The sequence below is a fragment of the Chionomys nivalis genome, chromosome 6 (genome assembly GCF_950005125.1).
Source record: "Chionomys nivalis chromosome 6, mChiNiv1.1, whole genome shotgun sequence".
NCBI lineage: Eukaryota > Metazoa > Chordata > Mammalia > Rodentia > Cricetidae > Chionomys > Chionomys nivalis.
Window position 1 is genome coordinate 4,210,371 of NC_080091.1, and position 25,447 is coordinate 4,235,817.

At 53.8% G+C, this 25,447-nt stretch overlaps 3 protein-coding genes and 1 non-coding gene across 5 annotated transcripts; 3 read left to right on the top strand and 1 right to left on the bottom strand.

Moving 5' to 3' along the window:
• Positions 1 to 1,370: 1,370 nt before the first annotated feature.
• Positions 1,371 to 1,888, bottom strand: LOC130876236 (protein S100-A11-like). The gene has a single exon (XM_057772715.1). It carries the CDS (start codon positions 1,827 to 1,829, stop codon positions 1,536 to 1,538), a length of 294 nt encoding a protein of 97 aa, XP_057628698.1. The 5' UTR covers positions 1,830 to 1,888; the 3' UTR covers positions 1,371 to 1,535.
• Positions 1,889 to 4,368: 2,480 nt separating this feature from the next.
• Positions 4,369 to 11,053, top strand: Cdc34 (cell division cycle 34, ubiqiutin conjugating enzyme). 2 transcript variants are annotated; one of them, XM_057773254.1, is made up of 5 exons: positions 4,369 to 4,764; positions 7,482 to 7,568; positions 7,679 to 7,776; positions 7,907 to 8,041; positions 10,512 to 11,053. In XM_057773254.1, exons 1-5 carry the CDS (start codon positions 4,588 to 4,590, stop codon positions 10,720 to 10,722), a joined length of 708 nt encoding a protein of 235 aa, XP_057629237.1. In that variant the 5' UTR covers positions 4,369 to 4,587; the 3' UTR covers positions 10,723 to 11,053. The 2 variants fall into 2 exon arrangements, with proteins under 2 accessions (XP_057629237.1, XP_057629238.1); XM_057773255.1 differs by having other exon boundaries at positions 10,516 to 10,705.
• A 1,828-nt stretch (positions 11,054 to 12,881) lies between these two features.
• On the top strand, positions 12,882 to 18,007 carry Gzmm (granzyme M). The gene is made up of 5 exons (XM_057771646.1): positions 12,882 to 12,954; positions 15,978 to 16,137; positions 16,941 to 17,079; positions 17,156 to 17,422; positions 17,783 to 18,007. Exons 1-5 carry the CDS (start codon positions 12,900 to 12,902, stop codon positions 18,005 to 18,007), a joined length of 846 nt encoding a protein of 281 aa, XP_057627629.1. The 5' UTR covers positions 12,882 to 12,899.
• A 1,658-nt stretch (positions 18,008 to 19,665) lies between these two features.
• Positions 19,666 to 19,737, top strand: Trnad-guc (transfer RNA aspartic acid (anticodon GUC)). Its single transcript has one exon. It is a non-coding gene; the product is annotated as a tRNA-Asp (tRNA).
• Positions 19,738 to 25,447: the final 5,710 nt, after the last annotated feature.

Sequence of the window (25,447 nt, forward strand, 5' to 3'; positions counted from 1 at the left end):
TCCTGTGTCCTGGCCATGGCGAGAGGGCACTAATCTTCCTCCTACCTGCCTAGTGAGCTCCCAGGGGAATGGAGTTAAGGCACTGAGGAAGTTTCTGGAGACCTCTCATTTAGTCAGTGTTGATCGACTTGTGTCCCAGAAATGCTGAGAGATGGAACAGGTCTAGCCTGTCTCCTGTCAATCATGGGATTTAGAGACCATCAGTGCTGGGCAAGGTGAGGCAGGAGTTCACGTGTTCAAGCCAGCCTAGGCAACTTAGTGAGACCTCTCAAAATACAAAGGGCGGGTGAGATGGCACTTGCCACCAGCTCTGACCTGAGTTCAATTGGTGCTGTCCTCTGACTGCCCCCCCCACACACACACACATACACACATTAAAAAAAAAAAAAAAAAACCTCCAAAAGAGCTGAGGGCCTGGCTAAGGAATAGAGCCCCTGCCTAGAATCTCCCAATGAGGTACTGACTGCATAGTCAGGGTGGAGCCCCTGTTCAGAATTCCTTAGCTACAGAGCAAGTTCAAGGCCAGCCTGGGCTACCTAAGGCTGGGAAACACGACTCTGGACACAAATGAGCTGACGTCAGACCGCCTCAGGCTGAGTTCAGCAATGTGGAACCGACTCACACTGTGTGTGACAAGAACATGGTGCGGTGGTGGCGCACGCCTTTAATCCCAGCACTCAGGAGGCAGAGGCAGGCGGATCTCTGGGAGTTCGAGGCCAGCCTGGTCTACAAGAGCTAGTTCCAGGACAGGCTCCAAAACCACAGAGAAACCCTGTCTCGAAAAACCAAAAAATAAAAAACCATGATGGTGTGCCGGCCTGATCTCACGTGCATGAAGAAGCCAGAGGCCCGCACCCGCATTCCTCAATGGCTCCTCCTCCTTTTCCTTTCCACTAGGCTGGCTGGCCAGTGCGTCCCAGGGATCCTCTGGCTTCTGCTGGGGTTACAGGCCTGTGCCACCACACCTGACTCTTACTAGATGCCAACGATCCGAACTCAGATTCTCATGCCGAGCCTTCGCCTTGTCCCCGTGACTCATTTTTTCTTTTTTTGTTTCTTGTTTTGTTTCTCTGTGTAGCCCTGGATGTCCTGGAACTCACTCTGTAGTCCAGTCTGGTTTCAAACTGACAGAGATCCGCCTGCCTCTGCCTCCCAAGTGCTGGGGATTCAAATGTGCACCACCACCGCCCGGCTTTCATCCTGAAAGACCCCCAGTGTGGGGAGACTCACTCAAGTCTCGGGATAACACGACCCCCCCCAGTAACTCACGAGAGACCGTCCTTGCTGCAATCACGCAAGGTTTATTCGACAAGGACAAGACAGGAACCAGTGCACTGGGGAGTGCATAACCCACGCAGGGGAGTTTGACCCCGAGTAACTGGGAGGTTTTTTTTTTTTTTACATTAAAAAAAATGACATTGTTTTATTTCTGCTAGCAGGAACAGGCTGCGTGTTATGTGAGATGTGGTGGGCTCAGTGCAGGTGTGGGTGGGGGAGGACGTGATGACTTGGTGGCTGGAAGGGAAATGGGAAGGTTAGAAACGCTTCTGGGAACTCATGAGGAAGGAATTATGGCATGCTACGGCTAAGCCACCAATGAGGTTGAGAAACTCTTGGAAATCTAGCTGCCCATCACTGTTGAGATCCAGCTTCTTCATCATGCGGTCCAGGACACCAGGGTTCTTCGTGAAGGCAGCCAGCTCCGTGTTCATGAAGGTGAGGAACTCGGTTTTGGAGAGTTGGCAGCTGTTCCCATCCTTCCCACTGTACTTTTGGAAAACGGCAATCAGGGACTCGATGCATCGCTCAGTCTCTGTGGGTTTGGACATTTTTGCCAAGCTGGTGAGGAGCGGGAACTGATGGCGACTGTGACTGACAGCGGCGGGTACGGGAGTGGCAGTGGCCAGGAGAAGGGGTTTTTAAGGGAAGAAACAACAGCCCAGTAATCCAAAGGGGGTAGGGAGGGCACCATAGAAAATTCCAAAATTACCAATGATAATCACAAGGGGGGCAACTCCCTGTTTCTCAAGATTATTCTCAAGATTACAATCTAACTTTATCTTCAGCTAGTTTTTGAAACTGAACCGGCTAATTCTAGATTTCTGATTCTTCTCTCCCTGCTTAGATTTTTGGCTCTATTTTTTCCTGCTAGGGGGGTATGGATTTATCCAGGTCTTTCAATCCTATGCTTCTTACAGATAAACAAAAACCTGGTTTTGACAGGACATATCCAAGGTAACCATGAATGTAAACTTGATAGTTGACAAAAGGCCCAACTCAAGTGGCTCAACACAAAAACAAAAGAAAAAAGACCCAGAAGTTCCCATGCACGAAGTCAGGACAGCTGGAACCAGGAACGCTAACAGAAACGGAGCCTGGTGGACACATTTGGCAACCCAGAATTTTAAGAGGCTGGGACAAAAGAATCACACATTCTAAAGCTACAGAGTGAGTTAAAAGTCAGTCTCTGCACTATTGAGAAACCCTGTCTCAAAAGTCAACAAATGCCCTGGGTGGCAGGAGCAGCGCACGCCTTTAATCCCAGCACTTGGGAAGAAGAGGCAGGCGGACCTCTGTGAGTTCAAGGCCAGCCTGGTCTACAGAGGGAATTCCACTAGGGCTACACAGAGAAACCCTGTCTCCACCAAATAATAAATAAATAAACACAAAGTCCCAGAAGCACACTATCCTCAGCTTCTCCCTCCTGGGAGGTCTCAGCTTTCCACAACGGGGCAAGAGTGGTCCTGTTACCTGCCAAGCCCGCTCGGAGGAAACGCCCAGGGCCAAGGCTTCTCAGGAACCACCCCTGAAGCTTGGGGTAGAGATCTGATTGCTCCTGGCTTTTGAGGCCTGGACTGTCCTGATCAGACAGTCTCATCCATGTGTGAACAGGCAGGATAGAAGTGAGAAGACCCCAGTCGCCAGAGGCCAACACCCAGCATTCAGGATGTCTATGAGCACAGATGCAGGCTCTCTTGGAGGCATGGAGGGAGGGAGGAGGGAGGGAGGGAGGGAGGGAGGGAGGGAGGGAGGGAGGGAGGGAGGGAGAACCCTGTCCCTCTGTCCATCAGGGCTTCCCAGTGTAGGCTGTGGGAGTGGCAATCCCAGGCACACTGAGAGGAAAGCCTGGGCTATTTACTATGAGCTGACAACTAGTGACACTAAGTCTGAGATGGGCAAGAGGAGCAGAGAACACCAGGAGCCCTCGCGAGAGCATAGCCCAAGAACCCAGAGTCTCCAGGGGGAGGACAGCCAAGGCCTGGCTCTGCCACATCAACCAGCCCCACCTTTGACACTGTTTCCCTGTCCCCAAACCGGTCTACGTGCTATCCCCAACCAGGACAGGATGATGGAGCACCTGTAGGTGCTGATGTAGGTAGGAAGCTGCCCTTCGTCCCAGCCTCAGGTGTTGATGCCGGAATGCCCACAGGCAAGGTGAGTCACCTGACAACCCTGAGCCAGAACCACTCACCCCTAGAGGTCACAAGTACACCAGGCACATCCTCCAGCAAGGTTTAACTACGTTGCCACCCTCAACTCTCACGACCAAAGATCCAGGCGTGGAGTGTAGGTGTCGGCACGGGACAACCTCAGGGACTTTGCACGTCTGTTCCCGCTCCTATAACTTCCCACTGTGTTTCCACTGATTTTCGGTCTGTTTAAGCAGGACTAAGGTGTCAAAGGTCAGCCTGGCATGAGGGTCCAGCGCCGGGATTCAGATTCCACCTCTTGAAAGCCAGGCCTGAGGGCCCCAAGTCGTCAATTCTATCTGCCCCTCTAAGCGAGTCCGCAGAGACCACAGCTTCACGTGTGTGTTGGGGGGGGTAACAAGATGGATCCTACTCCGCCCCCATTCAAGCCACGCCCAATTACTCGCCCATAGCCACACCCCCAAGACGTCACAAAAAAAGGCCCCCCCAAAGCTGCAGCTACAGGGCCGCACCGCGCAGCCCTGCCCTGCCCGCCACCCCGCACACAGGCATCCGCGGAGCTCTTCCGCCGAAGGCGACGGCGGCCTCCGGGGCTTCGGAAACGCAAGGCGCCTGCGCGGCAGGGCGGGGAAGGAAGACTACAGTTCCCGGCGTGCCCCGCGGGCGGGCGCGCAGACACATTCCGAACCCGGTGGAGGCGTCGCACAGGCGCATTCTAGACCCGGCAGTGGCGCGCAGGCGCATTTCCGACTCTGTGGCAGCGTTGCGCAGGCGCATTCGAGGACCGGGTGTGGCACGCAGGCGCGTTCCAGGACAGAAGAAGGCACGCAGGCGCACTCGGGGCCCGGAGTCGGTGCGCAGGCGCATTTGGGGCCCGGAATCGGTGCGCAGGCGCATCCGAGGCCCGGTGGCTGCGGCGCGCAGGCGCATTCGACGCTTTCGGCGCGGGCCGGGCCGGGCCGAAGCAAGCGCCGGGCGGGCAGCGGCGCCAGAGCGAGTGGAGCCTTCGGGGTCCCCGGGTGGCGGCGGCGGCGGTGCAGAGGAGGAAGGCGGCGGCTCTCCCCCTGCCGGCGCGCGACCCGGTCCGTCCCGCGAGCTCGCGCCGGTCCCGCGGCCCGGCCCGGCCCCGGGCCCCTCCGCCGCCGCCGCCACCGCCATGGCCAGGCAGCTGGTGCCCAGCTCGCAGAAGGCGCTGCTGCTAGAGCTGAAGGGGCTGCAGGAGGAGCCGGTGGAGGGTTTCCGGGTGACGCTGGTGGACGAGGGCGACCTGTACAACTGGGAGGTAGCCATCTTCGGGCCCCCCAACACGTACTACGAGGGCGGCTACTTCAAGGTGAGACGGGCCTCAGTTTCCCCTTTGTACCCTCTCCCCCTCGGGTTGTCTCAGACCCTGAGTGCAAGGCGGGCCCTCCTTTCTTGTTGAGCACGTGCTGACCTAGCCCCCGGGTCTGGTCTCCCTGGACTGTCCTCCAACAGAGGACCAGGGGCAACTAGTGACTGGCCTGTCTCCAGGCTGTCCTGCACTCGACCAAGCATGTCCCCAAATTGTCCCGACCCCTCCCAGCATGCGCTAGTGAAGGGGCTCCCCAGGGACAACTGCGACTTTTTTGTCCCCAGGCAGGCCCCTTACAGGACACAGGAGATTTTGGAACCCCCTGCCGGCAAGCATGCTTTCCTCTAGGCTGTCCTCATCCCAAGACATAAAGAACCAGGGGCACTCGGGAGGCAGAGGCAGGCGGATCTCTGTGAGTTCGAGGTCAGGCTGGTCTACAGAGCTAGATCCAGGACAGGCTCCAAAACTACAGAGAAACCCTGTCTCAGAAAAAAAAAGAGCCAGGGGCAGCTGCTGCCTGGCATCCCCAGGCAGTCCACCACTCTGGAACACAAACTCTCAGAGACAGCTGCTTGCTGGCATGTCCTCAGGCTGTTCCCCGCTCCAGGACACAGGACCAGGGGTAGCTGCTGGCCGGTGCGTCCCCAGGGAAGGCATGTACAGCCTGGACTCCACCTGCTCCAGTTCCAGCAGAGGCCCTGACAGGGCGTTGGCAGCCATGCCTACTTGGACAGCACCATCTTTAGCCATAGCCAGGCTGTCTGTAATACATTCCAAGAGGACAGTGCAGGCAGGGGCCGACCTACCCACCTCGATCCTCAGAGTCACACCCTGGATTCCTGCCCAGGCCTCTGGCTCCCAGAGCTCTCTGCTCGCCCCGTCCCGGGCGGCCTTTCTCAGATTCCACAGAGCAGGTAGCTTCTTGGAGGCCTAGTTTTGCTTTGCAGGCCGTGTCATCTGCCCTCTGGTGGCTTAAGGCTCAATGCACCCGATGTTGCCAAGTGTAGGGACCCACATCAGTGCAGTTGGACCATCCTGCCTGCTGTGGACTGGAACTCCTAGCAAACTCGATCGTGTTCAAGGGCCAAGAGGAGCACGGTGAGGACTAGGTGGATGGATGCACAGATCCTAGCCAGCTCAGGTCCTGTGTCTTCATTTGTGGCTGATGTCCTCACCCTTCCTGGGCAGTGACTGGGACTGTGGTATTCTACTCCGCCAGGGTAACTTGAGAGTCAGGGTTCTCGGGTGCAGCATATGGAGAATGGGAGATGTGTGGGTACCCTTGTCTCCCACCCTGGACTGCGGTCTGGACTGGGAAGCCTCTGAGCTGTCCAGATGCTATTAATACCTCCTGGAGTCTCCACTGCATGGACACCAGAGCTGCTCCCCACCTGTAAAGGATGGTAGGTAGGACCTCCTAGGCTCGCATTATTCTAAGGACAGCTTGGGAAGTGGCTCTGCAGGATGTCAGTCAGATCTGCCAGTGTAGGTGCCTCCTATGTGGTGTGGGTGGTTGAGACATAGAGTCCCTCTGAGGGGAGCTGTTAGGAGCTTCCTCTGGACGGCCAGCCTGTCTTCGTGTTGAATGGGACTGTCCAGGAATGGGTGGGAGCCTTTCCGATGCTGAGCCTCCCTTTGCTCAGTTTTTTGTTTTTGGTTTTTTGAGACAGGGTTTCTCTGTAGCTTTGGAGCTCTTGTAGACCAGGCTGCCATCAAACTCACAGAGATCTGCCTGTCTCTGCCTCCCGAGTGCTAGGATTAAAGGCGTGCGCCACCACTGCCTGGCCAGTTTGCTCTTTTTTTTGGGGGGGGGGGGTTTCGAGACAGGGTTTCTATGTGGTTTTGGAGCCTGTCCTGGAACTAGCTCTTGTAGACCAGGCTGGTCTCGAACTCACAGAGATCCGCCTGCCTCTGCCTCCCAAGTGCTGCAGTTTGCTCATTTTTATTTTATTTTTTTTTAATTTATTTATTATATATACACTTTCCAGGATACAGTGCCAGACCTCATGACAGATGGTTGTGAGCCACCATGTGGTTGCTGGGAATTGAACTCAGGACCTCTGGAAGAGTAGCCAGTGCTCTTAACCTCTGAGCCATCTCTCCAGCCCCCTGCTCATTTTTAAAAAGCATCTGGAGTCATAGAAGTGACAGGTTCTGTTCCCCTCTCGGCTGTCCTGAGGGGATCAGGGCTAGAAATTGCGCACTAGGTTTGTGTATGTCCGGTTCAGTTGGAAGGAGCCATGGGGCAGAGCCTCCAGCTTGAAATACTGGCTAGCTCTGAGGTCACAGATCACTGCTCTTTAAGTGTTTGTTCTCCTTGCCCAGGGGACCCTCCAGAGACTGCCCTAGGGGAGCCCCAAAACTAGGGCAAATATCAGGCCTTTCTCCTCTACCAGACTAGAGTCTGCAGGGCAGTGGGGAGGGTGAGCCTGAGCCATAAACAGCTGCTCTGGCCAGGCGGGTGGCTCCCCTGAGCCTGGGCTGTGCTGGTAGGAGACCTACTGATGCTTCCCTGGCTGGTAGGAGACCTACTGATGCTTCCCTGGCTGGCCCACAGCGGGTAGCTGTCACTCTGCCTTTCCTCACCTGGATGCCAGGGCACAGAGACAGGCAACCTGTCACAGACACTGTTCATCCTCTGGGCACAGCACCCAATGCAGGTGCTCAGTGGACTGCCATTGAACCAGTGACCCACCCCCACTTTCTGACACCTGCAGGCTCGCCTCAAGTTCCCCATCGATTACCCATATTCCCCACCAGCCTTCCGGTTCCTCACCAAGATGTGGCACCCCAACATTTATGAGGTAAGTCACTACCAGCACTATGGATGCGTGCCTTAGTACACCCTACCACACACACCTTTTGCCACCTTTGCGCTCACCCCACAGCTCATCTGATCCTGTTACCTTTGCAGACAGGGGACGTGTGCATCTCCATCCTCCATCCCCCAGTTGACGACCCTCAGAGTGGGGAGCTGCCCTCAGAGCGGTGGAACCCCACACAGAATGTCAGGTGAGAACTGTGTGTGTCCTTGCACCTTGGGTACCCCGAGATACCCTGCACCCTGTCCTCCTTCGTTGCTCCACCAGTCAAGGGGTTCCCACGGTCTCCGGGGAGCTGAGCTTGTCCCACGGCCCCATAGGACCATCCTCCTGAGTGTGATCTCCCTGCTGAATGAGCCCAACACCTTCTCGCCCGCCAATGTGGATGCCTCAGTGATGTACAGAAAGTGGAAGGAGAGCAAGGGAAAGGACCGGGAGTACACAGACATCATCCGGTGAGTGCCAGTACCAGCCAGGACAGCTGCTGGGTCTCCTCACAGAGTTGCTGCTTGCTGTAGTTATCTGTGCTTCACATGTGTAGTGGAGTGCCCCCAGGTCAGCTCTTCTGTTTCCCAGCTAGTGGGTCTGTGTGCCCCACCCAGAGCACTGACTTTTCCCTCGGCTTACCTCCATGGGTGACGAGAGCACTCTAGGCCACAGTCCTCACTGTTGGTGTGAGCCCTTCTGTGAGGGGGAGGTCACAGCCCACCATGAGCCACATCCATATCCGTCGTCAGCTTTTAGCTTGTTCCTGGTTTGTTCGGGGGTCAGGTGGTCTCCCTTGCACCCACCTAAAGCTGGGTGTATAATTGAACTTGCAGGATTCTAGGCTAATGTCAAACCCTGCAGCTTCTCAGCCCTGCGGAGTGTCCACACAGGTACCCACATTCCCGGTCACTTGACTTCTCTGTTTTCTGAGACAGGCTTTCCTAGAACCCCATATTCTCCTCCTCAAGTTCCCTCCTGATGCCAGGATGACAAAACACCTCACAGGCAGCAGTCTCCTGCCTTAGCACTCACCCAGGAGGACAGGTGCTTGTCCACATACCCAAGCACGCAGGCCTATGTTGTGCCCAAGGCCCATCAGCAGGTATGCTGAGCAAACCGTACATGTCGGCCTGGAGCCATGGACAGGGCGAGCACCGCCCAGCGGAACCCCTGTGCCTTGTCCTGCAGAAGGCAGGCCTGGCTTCTCAGAATTGACATGGACTATATTGGTGGTCAGTGCTGGTCCAGCAAGACCCTGAATCAGGGTCTTTAACAGATCAGAACAGAATGTACCTTTGCTTCTCCTCCTGTGTGGAGGAATTAGTTACATGGGCAGGTCTGAGTGCTGAGGATGGTCTGGAAGTCCCTGCAGCCCGGTCCCCTTCTGCTCAGGCTGCCTGCAGCTCACTACCCTCTTGCCATCCCCAGCTGGGGAAGAAGGCAAGCAGCCCTGTGGGGTTTCTTTTCTCAGTTTTTTGAGACAGAGTTTTCCTATGTAGCCCTGGCTGTCCTGGAACTAGCTGACCTTGAACTCAGATCCTGACTCTGCCTCCTGAGTGGTGGGATAAAGGCGTGTGCCACCGCCAGCAGCTCAGGCACACCCTGGTTTTGTGGGCCGTTGTCATTTGTGACTGTTTTAAGCTTGAGGTCACCTTGGGCACACTAACCCTTCCTGTCACCCACTTCCAGTCATCCTGGCAGTTGGGACTTGGTGTGTCGGCCATAATGGTGTCTGTTGGGCTGCACTGGACTCTGTCCTGCACGGAGCACCCCTGGGTACAGGCGCCAATGGAGGCTTTGGATCTGGTCTGTTCGCTGCAGGTCTTCTGCCTCCTGGCAGCCTTTGGCCCAGTTCTCCTGGCTGCTTCCTTACTGTGTCCCTGTCCCAGAGCAGAAGCCCTGGGTTATTTTTACCAGTCTGACTCCAGGAGCCACTTCCTATGACCACGAGGAGGCTGTGCTGCTCCTGGGTTCCAACCTGAGAGCCAGTGTCGGGCCACAGGACGGGCCACTGGGAGCCTTGACTAGGCTCTTCTGCTGTGCTGTCGTGGCGTCTGCCCTACTCTTCGCCTCTCCCATTGGGACCTGTACCCTGAGGGTGGCCTGACCCTGGGGACCTATTATGTACATAGTGTTCTGCATGCTGAAGAGGGCACCAGATCTCATTACAGATGGTTGTAGATGGCTGTGAGCCACCATGTGGTTGCTGGGAATTGAACTCAGGACCTTTGGAAGAGCAGGCAATGCTCCTAACCTCTGAGCCATCTCTCCAGCCCCCCCACCCCAGCTTGATTTCTTTAATCACTGCTCCTGTGCCGGGACACTGGCTCTGCTGCTTCAGAGCACAACCAAGGCATGCTGCTGTCCCTGTCTCTTCCCCCAGGCTCAGCCGCAGGCCTCCAGGCCCGCCCTTCCTCAGTGCCTCGGCTGTTTGGTGTCAGTGTGGTGTGTGGGTGGGTGCACTCACAGAAGCCAGGGACAAAGTGTTTGGTCACCTTCCCTACAGGGCCTGTGCTTGCACAGTAGGTGCTCCTACTGCCTTGTCTCTGGCCCTGTTTGTCATTTAAGACAGGTCCCCACGCCTTTAGTCCCAGCACTTGGGAGGCAGAGGCAGGCGGATCTCTGTGAGTTCGAGGCCAGCCTGGTCTACAAAGGGAGTTCCAGGACAGGCTCCAAAACCACAGAGAAACCCTGTCTCGAAAAACCAAAAAAAAAAAAAAGGAAAGACAGGTCCCGCTAGCCCAGGCTGGCCCTAGACTCACAGCACTTCCTGCCTGTGTCCTGCACCTGGCTGTGGTTACTTCCTGTCTAGGGGCTGCTGTGAGCCACCTGTTGTGCCCTGGTCCCCTCCTCTCACCTGCTCCTCACCCTCCATCCATTGTCTTTGGAATCCCAGGATTCCTGGGCCTTGTGGCCTCACCTCCCCTGTCTCCCCAGGAAGCAGGTCTTGGGGACCAAGGTGGACGCAGAGCGTGATGGCGTGAAGGTGCCTACCACACTGGCTGAGTACTGCGTGAAGACCAAGGCGCCGGCGCCCGACGAGGGCTCGGACCTCTTCTACGATGACTACTATGAGGACGGGGACGTGGAGGAGGCCGACAGCTGCTTTGGGGATGAAGAGGACGACTCTGGCACCGAGGAGTCCTGACCCGCGCCCCCGAAATAAACTTACAAATTTTACCTCAGCAGGACCCGTGTGGGCCTCGGGCGATAGACTACCTCACCGAGGCTCCATGTGGGCTCCCGTCCCGTGACCCTTAGGTCCTCTTACCCCGTGGTGCCTGACAGATACCCCACTCAACTCACAGATGGTGACAAGCCTGGGAGGCTGGGAACCGCCTCGTGGGGAGGCAGAGACTCCAGCCCAGCCCAGGCAGGGCCAGCCCCACAGTCACCTCCTCTCTGCTTTGGTGTGTGTGAAACCCAAATAAAATGGCTTTCTGAGAAGCTGGAGAAACAGCCAGGACGCCAGGGTAGTGGGCTGGGCAGGAAGAAGCACTTTTACTGGTCTGTTCATCGGGCTCAGTGGTCTGCATGGGCTCCAGGCCCCGACACAACTCCCTGCTGGCTGCAGGTCATGCCCTCTACTGCTGGCGCTGCGGCTGCGCCACTGGCCTGCGTCCACTTGAAGCCTTCAGTCCGGAGGCCTAGGCCTGAGGTTTGTGCTCTGGAAAGCCCTGGATCCAGGGGCATGTGGAGGGCCCATATTCCCAGCAGTCCTTGTGGTCCTGTGGCTGGGGGACTGAGCTGCAGCCTGGTGACTCCCCAAGGAAAGGGTAGGGTGAGTCTTACTCTAACATGCCAAAGTATCCCCATGCCGCGGTGACAGACCTGTCCTTTGTCTCCAGTGCGCTGGGGGTGGAACTTGAGGTCTCTGATGGCTTGTGGGTGCCATGCAGATAAAGGAAAGGAAGGCCAGGTGGCGGTGGGACACCCCTTAATCCAACACTTGGGGGGCAGAGTGAGTTCCAGATCAGCCAGAGTGGTCACACAAAGGAACCCTGCTGAAAAAAAAAGCGGCATTCAGTGCCCCTTCCCCATCGTAGGCCTCTTATGTGGAGAGTTCCTGTCTCTGGAGCAGCAGTCTACTGAACTGTGCTTTAAAGGGACCCTGCCAGTCACAGCTGGTCACAGAAGGACAAAGAAGTTTGGGGGGGGGGGGGCCCTGGAGAGATGGCTCAGTGGTTAAGAGCATTGCCTGCTCTTCCAAAGGTCCTGAGTTCAATTCCCAGCAACCGCATGGTGGCTCACAACCGTCTGTAGGGAGATCTGGTGCCCTCTTCTGGCCTGCAGGCAGACATGCAGACAGAATACTGAGAATACTGTATACATTTAAAAAAAAAAAAAAGTTTGGCCGGGCTGTGGTGGCGCACGCCTTTAATCCCAGCACTTGGGAGGCAGAGGCAGGCGGATCTCTGTGAGTTCGAGACCAGCCTGGTCTACAGAGCTAGTTCCAGGACAGGCTCCAAAACCACAGAGAAACCCTGTCTCGAAAAACCAAAAAAAAAAAAAAAAAGTTTGTAAGAGAAGGAGACTGGGGAGTTGGGGACAATTCACTTCTAGTTAACATGGTAAGAAAGCAGGAACTGGGGAGATGGCTCAAAAGTCCTCATTCGATTTCTCGCAACCACGTGGTGGCTCACAACCATCTGTAATGAGATCTGCCCCTTCTGGGCTGTAGGCAGAAATAACAGACAAGACACCAACCATAATAAATCTTTAGGAGAAAAAAAAAATGTTAAGTAGGGGTGGGGGTGTGCACATATTTAGTCTCAGCACTCTGGGACAGAGGCAGACTAATCTTGGTGGTTTCAAGCCAGCCCCAGTGAGTTCTGAGACAACCAGAGCTGCATAGTGAGACTTTCCTCAAAAAAAAAAAAAAAAAAAAAAAAAAAACCTTTAGGCCATCATCAGCTACGCACAATTTGAAGCCAGCCTGGTCTCGGTAGAGATCAGGCCAGCCAGCAACAGTGCTCAGTAGGTGAAGGCTTGCCGCCAAGCCTGAGGACAGGAATTCCAGTAAGGACCCACGTGGTGGAAGGAGAGACTTGGCCCTGCAAGTTGCCTCTGTGGGAGTTAGGTGTCAGTCCAGCCAGAACAGTGCTAAAGGAAGCAAAAGACTTGTAAAAGCAACAGGGGAAGGAGCACTGGGGATTTGATGGCGGCCACCTTTGCTGTCCCCAGAGACACTTTCTAAAACCACCCAGAGCAGGGTGTGAGGGAGGAGCTGTCACTTGTACTAGGTGGGTGGAACTTGGAAGGCCACCTGTCCTCACAGAAAGAAAGTGGGGAGACACACACCCCAGACCACACATCTGCGCCAGCATGGAGGTCCATCAGTCCCTGCTGCTCTTGCTAGCTCTGGAGACGCTGTGGGCAGGTGAGCATGAAGAGGAAGCCAGTCTTCAGGGGCCCGGGGGATGGGAGAGGCGGGGTTGCCTACTGAGAAATCCCTGAGGAATAGCCTCTACAAAGAGCACTTGCTGAGTGAGGCAGGAGGATTGCCATGGGTTTAGGATATAGCTTAAGTTAGTGGGCCATGTGCCTGGCATACGCAAAGGCTGGGTTCCATCCTGAGATGGCGCATGCCTGTCATCCCAGCACTGGAGGAGACCGCAGGATTCAGAGCCACCCTCAGCTCTAGTGACTTTAAGGCGGGCTGGCTCTCCTGAGACCCTACTTTGAAAAAAGAGCAGGGAAGGGGAGCGAGGGGAGCCCAACGTAGCAGCATCACACGATCACACGCCTTTCATCTCTGAACTCGGGTCGGCCAGGGCTACTTAGACCTTGACAAAAAGAGCCACCCCACCGGGCAGTGGTGGCCACACCTTTAATCCAGTACTGGGGAGACAGAAGCAGGGTCTCTGTGAGACGGAGGACAGCCAGTTCCAGACCAGCCAAGGCTACATAGCGAGAGCATCTTTAGGGGAGGACAACAGGTGATGCCTTCCGCCTACAATCCCAGCTCTAGAGCAGGAAGCAGGATCCCTGGGACTCAAGCAAGCTAGGGGAAAGACGTGGCTACAAACACCAAACTTGATCTGACCCCCATACACATGTGCACGTCGGCACATGTTCATGTACACACACACACACACTTTTTTTGAGACAAGGTCTTAATATTGTAGTCCTGGCTGACCTGTTTGCCTCTGCCTCCTGAGGTGGGATTAGAGGTGTGGGTGTGTGCCACCACCCTCCCAATTTTTTACACTCAATTGTTTTGAACCTTCTAGAACCTTCTCCAAAGCAAAAGTGGAGGAGGAAGTTGACTCTTTGCAAGTATAATGACTCTTCCTTAAGTTGCTGATTAGCCATTGGTCTCTCTGTGTGGTTACAACACAGTAACTTTGGAGAGTTGATGGAGATACAGTGTAGCTCAGGCTACACCACTGAACCTACCTCAGTCCCCGACATGATTTAAATTATGTAGCAGGACTGGGCCTGTGCCTCAGAGGGCAGAGCCCTCACCCAGCCTGTCCTCACAGCACTGGGGAGGTGGAAGCAGGAGGACCGGGAGGTCAGGGTCACTCTCAGCTACATAGTCCCTGGCCAGCCTGGGCTACACGAGACACTGTCTCAGAATAAAGTTAGTTTTTTATTTTTTCAAGGGGAGGAAAAAAAAGCACACACAGGTGGGAGGCTTTCTTGGGTGGTAGAAAAGCTACTCAGTTATGGCTGCTGACTGCAAGGCTCTGCGGATACAGGTCAGCCTTCAAGTGTGCACGCTGGCCCCATGAAATCACAAAGGTCTCTCTTTCATTTACTCTTGGTCTAGGTTTCTTTTTTTCTTCTTCCCCCCCCCCTTTTTTTTTTAGCTTCCAGAATTGAGCTTGGGGTAGGTGGTGCACACTCAGGTGGATCTCTGTGAGTTCTAGGCCAGCCTGGTCTATGAGTGAGTTCCAGGGCTACACAGGGAAACCCCTGTCTCTATAAAATAAAGCTTCAGGATTCATACATGACAGAGAACTCGGCTCTCTTCTGGGATGGGAACCAGCCCCGAGGAAGTAGTGCTGGGGCCGGAAAGGCTGTGTGGAGTAGGTGTGGACTGGCCATGTGGCTCAGGGTGCTGCAGGATCCTTAGGACATGATGGGAAATCAAGGAGATTTTGAGTTGGTTCACATTAAATTTTTATCAATTTTTTTTTGTTTCTTTGTTTTTTTTTTTTTTTGTTGTTGTTGTTGTTGTTGTTTTTGAGACAGGGTTTCTCTGTGGTTTTGGAGCCTGTCCTGGAACTAGCTCTTGTAGACCAGGCTGGTCTCGAACTCACAGAGATCCGCCTGCCTCTGCCTCCCGAGTGCTGGGATTAAAGGCGTGCGCCACCACCGCCCGGCAATTTTTATCAATATTTATTTTAAATTTTGTTTTCAGACAGAGTTTCTCTGTGTAGCCCTGGCTGACCTGAAACTAACTCCATAGACCAAGTTGGCCTTGAACTCACAGAGATCACCTGCTTCTGCTGGGATTAGAACTCACAGAGATCCACCTGTCTCTGCCCTATTTTACTTTTTTAACCCTGCTCCTGTTCTCACCTTTCCAGGCCTGGGATGACAGGCATGCAGCACTAGACCTTGTCTCTGTGGTGTGGGGGGACTAGAACAGCCAAGGCTTTGTGTGCAATGGGTAAGCTCTCCACGCTGAGCCCAGCCGGGCGTCCTCGATCAACACATCCGTGAAGTTCATAGAGGAATAATGCTCACACTGCTCGACTCGCTGACGTCCAGAAGCCACACAAGACTGTAGGCACCAGTTGGGCGGTCGTGGAACATGCCTTTAATTCCAGCACTCAAGAGGCAGAGACAGACATCTCTGAGTTTGAGGCCAGCCTCATTTCGAGAGTTCCAGGACAACACAGTGAAACCCTGTCTCAAAAAAAGAAAACAAAAAAGCAAACAAACAAAAAGAGTGTAGGCACCTCCACAACGCTAAGAACACTCACCCCCACACTCTGGCACCCACAAATCCACTTCCTGTTATGAAGTTTCATACCGTGTGGCCTTTTGTGTCGGATTTTCCCCAAGCACTGTGATCTGAAGGTTGTTCCATTGATATGGCAAATATCAGAACCCACTCCTGTCCACTGGGAACAGAGGGTCGGTCCCTCATCCATACATGCCCCCAGTAACCTTTCCTCTCATTTATGTTGTAATATGGGGTGGTGGTGAGTGCGGCGCTCTCAGAACACAGAAGGGGGCGTCAGATCCCCTGAAGCTGAGTCACCCGGAGGGGGTGCTGGAAACTGAGCCCAGGTTCTATCTCCAGCCTGGCCTGACAGCTGAGGAGCATCTGAGCCTTGGGGACAATGGGGATTTCAGACCACAGATCTGCCAGATCCAGGGCTTCCAGGCTCAGTGGAGGGTAGAGACGCAGCTTCCCTAACCTGCCCTCTCTGTCTCACTTCTCAGCAGGCAACACATTTGAGACACACATCATTGGGGGTCGAGAGGCAGCTCCACACTCTCGCCCGTACATGGCCTCTCTACAGAAATCGGGGTCCCATGTGTGCGGAGGAGTCCTCGTGCATCTAAAATGGGTGTTGACAGCTGCCCACTGCCTGTCCGAACCGTGAGTATCCCACCCCCTTCCCCAAACCTCCAAAGACTCCCTATCTTAAGGGCTGAAGGACTCAGGCCAACCCTCTAAAGGCTAAGGCTCTTGGTTCTGGTCAAGTAGAAAGGATAGCTCCCTCCTGGGACCCCTAACAATCTGTGAAAGCCAGCGTGCCAAGGAGACGGAGTCTGCGTAGCAAGAACTGCCATCGAGACATCACTAAATACATCCATCCTGTGAGGGATGTACCCTGGGAGTGCCAGCCTAATGCCAAATCTCATCCTCAAGACTAAAGGAAAAAACCCTGAGCCCTGAGCCAAAGGAAGGGGCCCTTAGGTGTGCTTTAATCCCAGCCTTCGAGGAGGCTGAGGCAGAGGCAGGGAATTTCCATAGTTCCAGAAAAGTCAGGACCGTATATAAGATCTTATCTTAAAAACAAACAAACAAAAAAAAACCCGAAGTTAGCTCTTGTATTCCAGAAGTCTAGGCTTTAGGAGTGGCTTCATCCAGGTATTCCCTTGAGGGTCTCTCACCTGGCTGCAAGCGAGGACCTCTGATTCTTGTGGAAAGAGGTTATTTCTCTGTCGTTTGGATAGATGCAGGAAGTCTTCAGAGTCTCCCGACCTGGCGCTGGGCAGGAGCCGGAGCAAGAAGTCTGGGGTAGGGGGTGGGGGTAGAGGGTCCGTGAAGATGGAAGATGATCTGCCAGGAGTGGGCTGGGGAGGATGCCGTGGGTGTGGGTGTGGGTGTGGGGAAGAAGGAACAACAGCAGCTCTCAGGCTGCCGGCGGTTGTGTGCAACCCGGTTCTGCATTGCAGGGTACAGCAGCTGAAGCTGGTGCTAGGCCTGCACCACCTCCATGACTTGCAAGATCCGGGCCTCACCTTCCACATCAAGGCAGCCATCAAGCATCCTGGCTACAACGGCAACTATGAAAACGATCTGGCGCTGCTAAAGGTGCAGGATGGAGGGCCCGAGGACCTGCCATGGCCCGACTTCCCTCAGACACTCACTGCCCCTCTTGTCCTCACAGCTGGATGGACGGTTGCGGCCCAGCAGGAATATCCAGCCGCTGGCTCTGCCCAGAAAGAACCAAGCCAGGCCGGCAGAAGGTGCTCAGTGCAGCACCGCTGGCTGGGGAAGGACCCACCAAGGTGGGCCGCTAGCCCGCGCCCTGCAGGAGTTGGAGCTGCGTGTCCTGGACACCCGCATGTGTAACAACAGCCGCTTCTGGAACGGTGCCCTCGAGGAGGGCATGCTGTGCTTGGAGGCGGCAGCCAGGAACCAGGCGCCCTGCAAGGTGAAGGGGACCTGCAGGCTTGAAGGGCAACTCAAACTGGCTTCTGACACCTCACCTTGGGGCGAGGTGGGGGTAACACTCATCTCATTTCTCAGATGCAGAAACCGAGGCTCTGGGAGAGTAAACACACTGTCTAGGTTAGAAGTCAGAAGGAAGCCAGAGAATTGTGGTTTGAAATCCAGCCCACAGACTAGTCACCTAGGCCCAGAGCAAAGGCCCTGGGGTAGAAAGGAGAAGAGAGAAAAGGGAAAGGAAGATAGGAAGGCAAGGATGCACCGTGGCTTGTAAACCCAGGGCATCCCAGGCCCCTGGTCCACTCCGCAGGCACAAAAACTCATCCATATCAATCACCTTCAACAGGGCGACTCCGGAGGACCCCTGGTGTGTGGCAGAGGCCAGGTGGATGGGATCCTGTCTTTCAGCTCCAAAGGCTGCACAGACATCTTCAAGCCCCCGGTTGCCACTGCTGTAGCCCCCTTCATCCCCTGGATCAGGAAGGTCATCCGTCGTTGGCCTGATGACCAGAACACGCTCGCTGACCAGGGTGGGGAGGGACTAGGTGTACCTCTGAGGACCAATAAATGATGATGTATCTGTTAAATCCAGCCCTGTCTGCCTCTGACCTCCTTAAGCCTCCGTTTTCCGGTGGCTAACACCGGCCTGCTGGGTGCCAAGGCAAGAACAATGGCAGCAGCTCTGCCAGCAGGGGGCGCCAGCTGCCCTCTGCAGCTCTCCTATGAGCTGGAGAGATGGGGAGGCTCCACACAGAATCCCCAACGTCTTTTACTGATACCTCAACACAGCAGCTAAAGGGTCGGTCCAGTGGGTGTCAGCACATCCAGCATCAGTTCCAGAACATTCCACCCTAAAACAAAGCCCCATCTCCATGAGAGGTCTCTCCAATCCCCCCTAGGCCCAGGGCATCGTCTCTCTCTCTGGTTTCACACTGCGTGGTCTTTGTGTCTTCAGGGTCCATCCAGACTGTAGCAGGTATGGGATCCTCCCTCTTCTGACTACCTGGTTTCCTATGACAGGAAGCGGATCAGCCGGAGAGAAATCATCACCACGGGTGTGTAAGATACTTTCACAGCAAGGGTGCCTGGGAAATCTGTCACTCAGCCCTCACCTGTCCTCTCTGCAGTTGGGGGCTGAGGCAGGAGGATTGCCTCCATTTCAAAGTCAACCTGCGCCATATGACACCCTGTCTCAAAAGTGGGGGTAAGCTATCTCTACAGCCTGCTCCCAGAATATTCTTTTGTCCCCTTGAGATAGAGTGCCGCGTCGAATGTAACTGAGAATGACCTCCTGACCACCTCCTCCACGCCTGGGTGCTGGGGTGGCAGCCATGTTGTCGCTGCTGCCGCTCACACCCGCCTGACCTCACGGCTGGGGGAGCGTGCTCTGCTTAGCTGTTCCCCTCGTTTCTGTCACAAAACGGCTTTGCAAGAACAGGAAGTCTGAGAAAGGCCAGCCAGAAGTCAGAGGGTGGAATTACAGCCACGAAGCTCAAATGCCTTTGGGCGACTTATTTTCCACCCTGCACTTTGTCCCAAAATGCTGGATTGACTCAGCCTTGTTCTCTGCCATGCCCCAGGGACATCCCTCCTGCCTCACCTGGCTTCTGGACTCTGGGTGGCCCTGGCTCTGTAAAATAGGTTTCAAAGGTATCAGCAGATTAACTTGGTTTTATAGGCGAATGGCAGGGAAAACAAAGCTGGGGTGGTGCCGGCGCCGGCACACCTAGGATCCCAGCCCTCAGAGGCTGAGGCGGCCAGGGCAAGGATTCCACACCAGGCTGGGCTATGCAGCCAGAGCGCAGCGGGGTGGGGTGTGAGAGGGGGACTGGAAAGATGGCTCAGAGATTAAGAGCACTGGCTGCTCTTGCAAAGGACCTGGGTTTGAAACCGAGCGCCCACATGGTGGCTCACTGACCACTTGTGACTCAGTTTCTAGGGGCTCAGACACCTCCTGTCCTCTGAAGCCCCCTCCCCAAAATAAAAGTAAATCTTAGAAGAAGAGGATGGTGGGAGGGTGTGTGGAGGGAGTGGGAATTTGGATTGGTATTTTAAAAAACTAATTAAAAAAAAAAGACCTTTAATCCCAGCACTCGGGAGGCAGAGGCAGGCGGATCTCTGTGAGTTCAAGACCAGCCTGGTCTACAGAGCTAGTTCCAGGACAGGCTCCAAAACCACAGAGAAACCCTGTCTCGAAAAACAAAAAAACAAAAAACAAAAAAAAAAGAATCCTCGTTAGTATAGTGGTAAGTATCCCCGCCTGTCACGCGGGAGACCGGGGTTCGAATCCCCGACGGGGAGCCAAAAAAAAAAAAAAAAGAAGAGGGAGGTAGAGGCCTGAGGCTTAGGGATTTGAGGCCTCCCTGGGCTACACGCGGAGACCCTGTTATCCTGCCTCCCCAGCGACAGGCACAGCCACCTGTTCCTGAACTTTGGATGACTGGGGTAGGCCGGCACTCAGCTAATTAACTCCCACTAGCTTTCTCTTTCTGTTTATTTTTCTTTTTATTTATTTGTTTGTTTTGATTTTTTTGTGACAGGGTCTCTGTAGCTCTGGCTATCCTGTAATTCCTTACTGGAGACCCACCTGGCCTCAAACTCACAGAAACGCTCCTGCCTCTGCCTCCCTAGCACCTGGATTAAAGGAGCACACCCCACACCTGACTCTTGGTCATTTCGGAGACAACATCTTACTCTGTCCCAGGGTGACCTTGAAAATCCTTGGTAATCCTGTGCCTCCTCCTTCAGAGTTTAGGGAGTCAAGAGTGCGAGCTACCAAGCCTGGCTGGGCTCATCTTCCAGGGGCGATTGTGCTACCTCTGGCCGTTCACAAACAGCCCTGAAACCCTGGGTTGTGTGTGCGCAAGTTAACCTTCAGTATCAACAAAAGTTGTTTTAATTTTGTCTGGTTTTTTGTTTGTTTGTTTTTTGAAACATGTTTCTCAGTAGCTATGGAGCCTGTCCAGAACTCACTCTGTGGACCAGGCTGGACTTGAGCTCCCAGAGATTCCCCTGCCTCTGCCTCCCGAGTGGAGTGCTGGGATTAAAGGTGTGCCCAGCCTTTGTTTTGTTTTTTGAAACAGTTCCTCTGTGTAGTCCTGGCTGTGCTGTAACTCTCTCCACAGGACAGACTGACCTTGCTCTCACAGGGAGGGACTCGCTGAATTGGCTAGCCTGGCTGTCCAGTCATTCCCAGAGATCTGCCTTTCCCTCCCCGCCAGCGCTGGGATTTCCAGCCCTCGATGCCACTTTGGTCCCTCTGCAGAGCTGACCCCGACCCTCATGTTTGTGCAACAGGGGTTTTACCAGGTTCCCAGCCAGCCCAGCTCACTCTAGGTTTTCTCCCGCTGATTAACACCCTTGAGGCTGAACTGTGTGGGGGCACAGGCGGAGGCAGGCAGAGCTCTGTGAGTGTGAGGCTAGCCTTGGTCTACAGAGAGGTTCCAGGACAGCCAGGGCTACACAGAGAAATGTTGGAGGCGGCCGTTAGTTGGTTCCCGGCCACTTAGCCCCAAAATAATCACACAGAAACTGTATTAATAGAATCACTGCTGGGCCCATTAGCTTTAGCTTCTTATTGGCTAACTCTTACATCTTAGTTTAATGTATCTCCATTCATCTGCTCATCACCACGAGGTCGTGGCCTGCCAGCAATGTTTCAGCACGTCTGTCTCCAGTGGAGGCTCCATGGCTTCTCTCTGCCTCTGCCTCCTTCCTCCCAGTTTAGTTCTCCCCGCCCACCTAAGCTCTGCCCTGTCAACAGGCCAAGGCAGTTTCTTTATTCCCCAATGATATAGCACACAGAGGGGAATCCCACATCAGAGAAACCCTATCTTGAAAAACTTAAAAAAAAAAAAATTATTGAAACTTTTACCCATAAACCCTCATGGCCCTTCCCAAGGATGTGGTGGCCTTTGTCCCTGACTATACCTCTAGCAAGATTGGTAAGGCGTAAGAAGGAAGTGGCCAGCTGGATCTCAGCCACCAGCCTGCATGCTCACAGCCTGCTGCACTTCCTCTCTGCCCTCAGTCCCTTAGCAGGGTTCTGGGGCGGCTCCAACTGGACACAGATCAGAGGGGCCTGGCCTGTATGTGACAGGCAAGATGTTTACTGGTGCTATCCAAGCCTTCTCAGCTGTCCACCCAACCCCAAGAAGAGCGGAGGCCAGGGGCTTATGAAGAGCCAGGCCCCCTCTGCGAACAAGAAAGAATATGGAGACAGGAGTGCCTGCCCTACCGGAGTAGTGGATACCCATGTGGTTTTTCTCTCCTTCCTTTCCCTCCCTCCCCCCACTGAAGGCAAAAATGAGCTCTGTTGCCTCGTCTGCCCTAGCTCGAGCTCGCAGTGATCCTCCTGCTTCAGCTTCCAGTGCTGGGGTGGCAGACATGAACCAAGACCAAGGCAACTTATGGAAGACAGTTGATTTGGGCTAACAGTTCCAGGCGGTTAGAGTCCGCTGTGGTGGGGCAGCATGGCCCTAGGTGGCAAACGTGGTGGAAGGAACAGAAGCTGAGAGCTCACACAGTGAACCACAAACAGAAAGCGCTGAATGAAAATGGGGTGATACAATTCCTCCAGCAAGGCTGCACCTCCTAAACCTTCCCAAACCAGACCCAAGGGTATGGGGACATGTCAGTCAAACCACCACATGTCATTGTTGCATTTGAGAGAAGGGGTTCTATTCCCAGAACCCACAAAGTGGCTCACAAATCTCTGTAACTTCAGTTCTAGTCGATTTACTGCCCTCTTCTGGCTGCACTGGTAACTGCACCCATATGGGGCACACATATATATGCAGACACACACACAAAATAAAACTAAATAAACCTCATTTATACATGAATACATATTAATAAAAATAATTTAAGCCAGGTGGTGGTGATGCACGCCTTTAATCCCAGCACTTGGGTCAAAGAAGCAGGCGGATCTCTGTGAGTTCAAGGCCAGCCTGGTCTACAGAGTGAGTTCCAGGACAGCCAGGGCTACAGAGAGAAACCCTGTCTCGAAACTGCCCCCCCATCCAAAAAAATTTAAAAATTTAAACATTCTTATAAAAGTTAAAAAATAAACCGGGTGTGGTGGTACATACCTTTATTTTACTTATTTGTTTGTTTGGTTTTTTGTTTTGTTTTTTCCAGGCAGGGTTTCTCTGTAGCTTTGGAGTCTGTCCTGGAACTAGCTCTTGTAGACCAGGTTGGCTTTGAACTCACAGAGATTCACCTGCCTCTGCCTCCCGAGTGCTGGGATTAAAGGCTTGCACCACCACCACCCGGCTGACACACGCCTTTAAACCCAGTACTCAGGAGGCAGAGGCAGGTGAATTTCAGTAAGTTCAAAGCCAGCCTGGTCTACAAAGTCAGAACTACTAACAGAGAAACCCTGCCTTGGAAAAAAAAAGTTAAAAATAAAAGCTCCCAAACAAAACAACAAATGTATATATTACAGTTATATCTGAGTAGATCAAGGGGGTGGGAGAGTCAGAGAGCTGCCCCCACTCATCCACCCACCCAGAGCACAAGCAAGTGGAAAGCTTTTCTATAGACTGGTCTAGCTCCTGGTGTTCCCACTTCCCGTCCACTCCTCAAAAGAGTCCTCTGCAGGTGGGCAAGTCAGAAAGAATTGCTGTGGTCTCTCATCTGCAGCCAGAGTTCCAGACCCTGGTCTGTGTAGTAAGTGCCTGGGAGGGTCCTTCCTTCCTCTCCCAGACTCAGGGACAGGCTCTATGGGGGGCTTGACCCTCTTCCTCTGGCTCTACCCGGATTCCCCAAGGCGTCTCTAGTCAGATAGTCAGAGGCTGTGGGAGTGAGTGGCTGGTGGCTGGTGTGTGTGTGTGATCTCAGTACAGTAAAATAAATAAATAAATGAAATGAAAAATATCCTGAGTTTTAGTCAAGTGGTGGTAGCACACATTTTTTTTTGGGGGGGGGGGTTCGAGACAGGGTTTCTCTGTAGCTTTGGTGCCTGTCCTGGAACTCGCTCTTGTAGACCAGGCTGGCCTACGAACTCACAAAGATCCACCTGCCTCTGCCTCCAGAGTGCTGGGATTAAAGGCGTGCGCTGGGCGGTGGTGGCGCACGCCTTTAATCCCAGCACTCGGCAGAGAAGCATGGGATCTCTGAGTTCCAGGCCAGCCTGGTCTACAGAGCTAGTTCCAGGACGGCCAGAGCTACACAGAGAGACTCTGTCTCGAAAAACAAAACAAAGCAACAACAACAAATCCCGAGTTTTAAATACACAATGGATAATTCTCAATATGTGTAAGTTCCAAACACTGGATAAAAAAGACCCTAAAAGCCGGGCGGTGGTGGTGCACGCCTTTAATCCCAGCACTTGGGAGGCAGAGGCAGGTGGATCTCTGTGAGTTCGAGACCAGCCTGGTCTACAAGAGCTAGTTCCAGGACAGGCTCCAAAGCCACAGAGAAACCCTGTCTCAAAAAAAAAAAAAACAAAAAAAAAACCCAAAAAAAAAAAAAAAAGACCCTAAAAAAGTTTTAAAATTATGACATTCAAATTTCATGGATTAGTTTGTGTTTAGTTGTTTTCTTCTTTTTTTATTTCATTTCATTTTATGTGCACAGTGTTTTGCCTGTATGCATGTTTGTGCACCCTTGTGTGACGTGTTTCTGAGGCGGCCAGAAGCAGGCATCAGATCTGCTGGAGCTGGAGTTACAGACGGCTGCAGGCTGCCTTGTGGGTGGGGAGATAAAGCTGTCCGTACTTTTCAGGAGCTGTGCCATCTCTCCATCCCTCCTTCCCTTTGCTCAGGGGTGCTTTTTTGCTTTTGTTTGGTTTGAGTTTTGTTTTTGACACATCTCATGCAGCCCAGGGTGGCCTCAAACCCCTGAACTCCTGATTCTCGGGTTTCCCCGGTGCTGGATGGGATGTCAGGAATGCACCACCATTCCTGAAGGCTTTCCACATTTTATCTGCTAATCCAGGCTGCTCTAGAAGCTGGACTTGGGAGGTCAGGTGGCTAGGACAGAGTCAGGCAAAAGGACTTCAGGAGGCTGCAGGCCATGTAGGGTCAGAGAGGACACAGAAAAGCCTGGGAGGGGGCTGGGCTCCACTGTGTAAACACAAGCCCAGGCTTCCTGGCCAACCTTAAATTTCCCAGAGGCCTGGACAAGTAGGGGGTTAGGAATTCCACACTTGGCCCGACCTTGTTTGTTTTGACCCTAAGGCCCTTTGATGCCAGCTGGCAGCTCCCCTGCCCTGGCCCTAGTTCTGCACGTAACTTGGAAGGCTTTCTCCATGAAGGTTTTGGGGATTCTGAGCAGTCCTGAGGCCCCCAGACCTCTGAGAGGCAGCTGAGGCTAAGTGTAAGTGGGTCCCAAGGCCCAGAGTGTTTTACCATGGAGTCCTAGGCCCTCTAACACAAGGCTCCTGTAATCGCCATCACCTCTGTCCGTGGCTGTGTTCTTCCGGGACATTTCGGAAGCCCCTGGCAGAGTGTGCATACACTCAAAGGAGCTGCAGAGCCGGGTATGTGTTGCCTGACTGATCTTGAACTCCAGTGTAAACGATCCTCTGGCCTCAGACTTCAGACTCTGGAGCAAATTAGACCCACAGTTGGTTTTTGTTTTGTTCTGAGATAAGGCGTCTCTGCGGAACCACCCTGGCTCTTTGAACTCACTCTGTAGATTAGGCTGGCCTCAAACTCGGAGATCCCTCTGCCTCCCAATTGCTAGGATTAAATGCGTACACCACCACAACCCAGCTCAACTACAATTTTTTTTTAAATGAAAAGGAAAGTGGGCGTGGTGGCGCACGCCTTTGATCCCAGCACTCGGGAGGCAGAGGCAGGAGGATCTCTGTCAGTTCGAGGCCAGCCTGGTCTACACGAGCTAGTTCCAGGACAGGTACCAAAATCTACAGAAAAACTCTGTCTTGAAAATCAAAACAAAACAAAACAAAAAAACCAGAAGAGCCAAAGGCGTATGGAGAGGCCCTGTCTCAAAAGACAAAACAGGAAAACAAGAAAAACAAGGAGAAAAAAAGAGAGAGAAAAAC

Bases quoted from the DNA above. Each gene is read 5' to 3' on its own strand.
- LOC130876236 (XM_057772715.1), bottom strand. From the start codon at position 1,829: ATGTCCAAACCCACAGAGACTGAGCGATGCATCGAGTCCCTGATTGCC.
- Cdc34 (XM_057773254.1), top strand. From the start codon at position 4,588: ATGGCCAGGCAGCTGGTGCCCAGCTCGCAGAAGGCGCTGCTGCTAGAG. The intron at 4,765-7,481 runs GTGAGACGGGCC...TGACACCTGCAG, and splicing joins ACGAGGGCGGCTACTTCAAG to GCTCGCCTCAAGTTCCCCAT. The intron at 7,777-7,906 runs GTGAGAACTGTG...ACGGCCCCATAG, and splicing joins AACCCCACACAGAATGTCAG to GACCATCCTCCTGAGTGTGA.
- Gzmm (XM_057771646.1), top strand. From the start codon at position 12,900: ATGGAGGTCCATCAGTCCCTGCTGCTCTTGCTAGCTCTGGAGACGCTG. The intron at 16,138-16,940 runs GTGAGTATCCCA...TCTGCATTGCAG, and splicing joins GCCCACTGCCTGTCCGAACC to GGTACAGCAGCTGAAGCTGG. The intron at 17,423-17,782 runs GTGAAGGGGACC...CACCTTCAACAG, and splicing joins GGAACCAGGCGCCCTGCAAG to GGCGACTCCGGAGGACCCCT.